The sequence below is a fragment of the Haliaeetus leucocephalus genome, unplaced genomic scaffold (genome assembly GCF_000737465.1).
Source record: "Haliaeetus leucocephalus isolate CR32 unplaced genomic scaffold, Haliaeetus_leucocephalus-4.0 Scaffold165, whole genome shotgun sequence".
Lineage (NCBI taxonomy): Eukaryota > Metazoa > Chordata > Aves > Accipitriformes > Accipitridae > Haliaeetus > Haliaeetus leucocephalus.
In genome coordinates this window covers 334,512-335,876 of record NW_010972601.1, presented here as the reverse complement: position 1 = coordinate 335,876, position 1,365 = coordinate 334,512, and the positions used below count along the sequence as shown (strand labels likewise).

General features: G+C 68.8%; 1 protein-coding gene across 1 annotated transcript in view; it reads left to right on the top strand.

The window, feature by feature from the left end:
* The window catches only part of NIPSNAP1 (nipsnap homolog 1 (C. elegans)), a 15,761-nt gene that overhangs the window by 1,729 nt on the left and 12,667 nt on the right, over positions 1–1,365 (top strand). The window contains exons 2-3 of the mRNA XM_010563375.1: positions 169–266; positions 372–475. Of these exons, the coding sequence (XP_010561677.1) occupies positions 169–266; positions 372–475 (202 nt within the window). The remainder of the gene's footprint in view (positions 1–168; positions 267–371; positions 476–1,365) is intronic.

Sequence of the window (1,365 nt, the reverse complement as noted above, 5' to 3'; positions counted from 1 at the left end):
AGTTGGGGGTCCCTGTGGGTCTCTGAGGTCTGGGGCATCCTGGGAGGTTTGGGGGCAGCTGGTGGACCCAGAGGAGGTCCTCGACGTCCCCCCGATCGTGCTGGGGGTCTCGGGGTGCCGATGGGGGATCCCTGTGGGTTCCCCCCCCAAGACCCCTCTGCCCCCCAGACAGCAGCGAGCAGCAAGTGCGGGGCGGCCTCCCCCTGCCCGGCTACGAGATCCACGTCCTGCCCCCTGCCCCCCGAGCCCCCCGATTCCTCTTCACGGTCAGCCCCAGCCCCCTGAGTCCCCCAATCTGGGGGTGCCCTGGGTGAGGGGCACAAGGCCTGGACACCTGGGTGCCATCCACCGTGGGCCCCCCCCATCCCTAGGCTGAGCACCCCGGGATGCGAACGTACTGTCTGGGGGCCGAGACCCCCGAGGAGCTGAACGCCTGGGTCTGTGCCCTGCGCCAGGGTGCATCGCCCCTGCCCGGGTGAGCGGGGCACTGGGGGGCACCGGGGGGCCTGGGTCCATGGGGAGGGGGGTATGGGGTGCCTGGGTAGTGGGGAGGTTGGGGTAGGTTTGGAGGATCGCAGGGGCAGGAGGTGGTTGGGGGCTTTGGGGGGGTGAGAGAGGGTTTGGGGGGTCTGGGAGGGTCACAGAGAGTTTTGGGGGGGTGCCTGTGAGAGTCACAGAGGGTTTTGGGGAGGGTCTGGAGGGCAGTTAACTTCTTAACTCTTCTTTCTTTCCCTCCCCTCAGCTCCCCCCACTCCCTCTCCCTGCAGATGCCCCAGGAACCCCAGAGTGCTGGTGCCCCCTTGCCCCCGTTGCCTTCCCACCCGGGTGAGGACCTGAGGAGCCCCCCTACTCCCCCTCCTCGCCGCCCTCCAGTCCCTCCACTGCCCCCCAGCAAGGTGAGCTTGGTGGGGGGCCACTGGGGTGCTGACCCCCCCCAGGGTGACCCCCAAACCAGCCTCCTACCCCCAATCTGTGGCATTTGGGGACTGGAGGGGGTGGAGTAGGTACCCCCAACCCCCAACCTAACCCCAGATGCACCCCAAGCTGCTCCGACACCCTCTGTCCTGGGGTCCCATAGGTGGTGGGGTGCCCCATGGGTGCTGGCGGGTGCCATGGTGCCCCCAGGAGCAGCAGCTGAGGGATCTGGCCAGGGTGGCACCCCCATACCCACTGTGGGGGATTCTGGGGGGCCCTGTTACCCCCTCCAGCAGAGTACCTGGGCGACCCCAAACACCCCAGGGCAGGACACCCCACAGGGCTATGGGGCAGGACGGGCCATAGGCCAGGCTGGGGGGCTATGGGGCAGGATGGGGGGTCTAGGGGGTGCGAGTGGGCTGTGGGGTGGGAGGGGGCTATGGGGCAGGC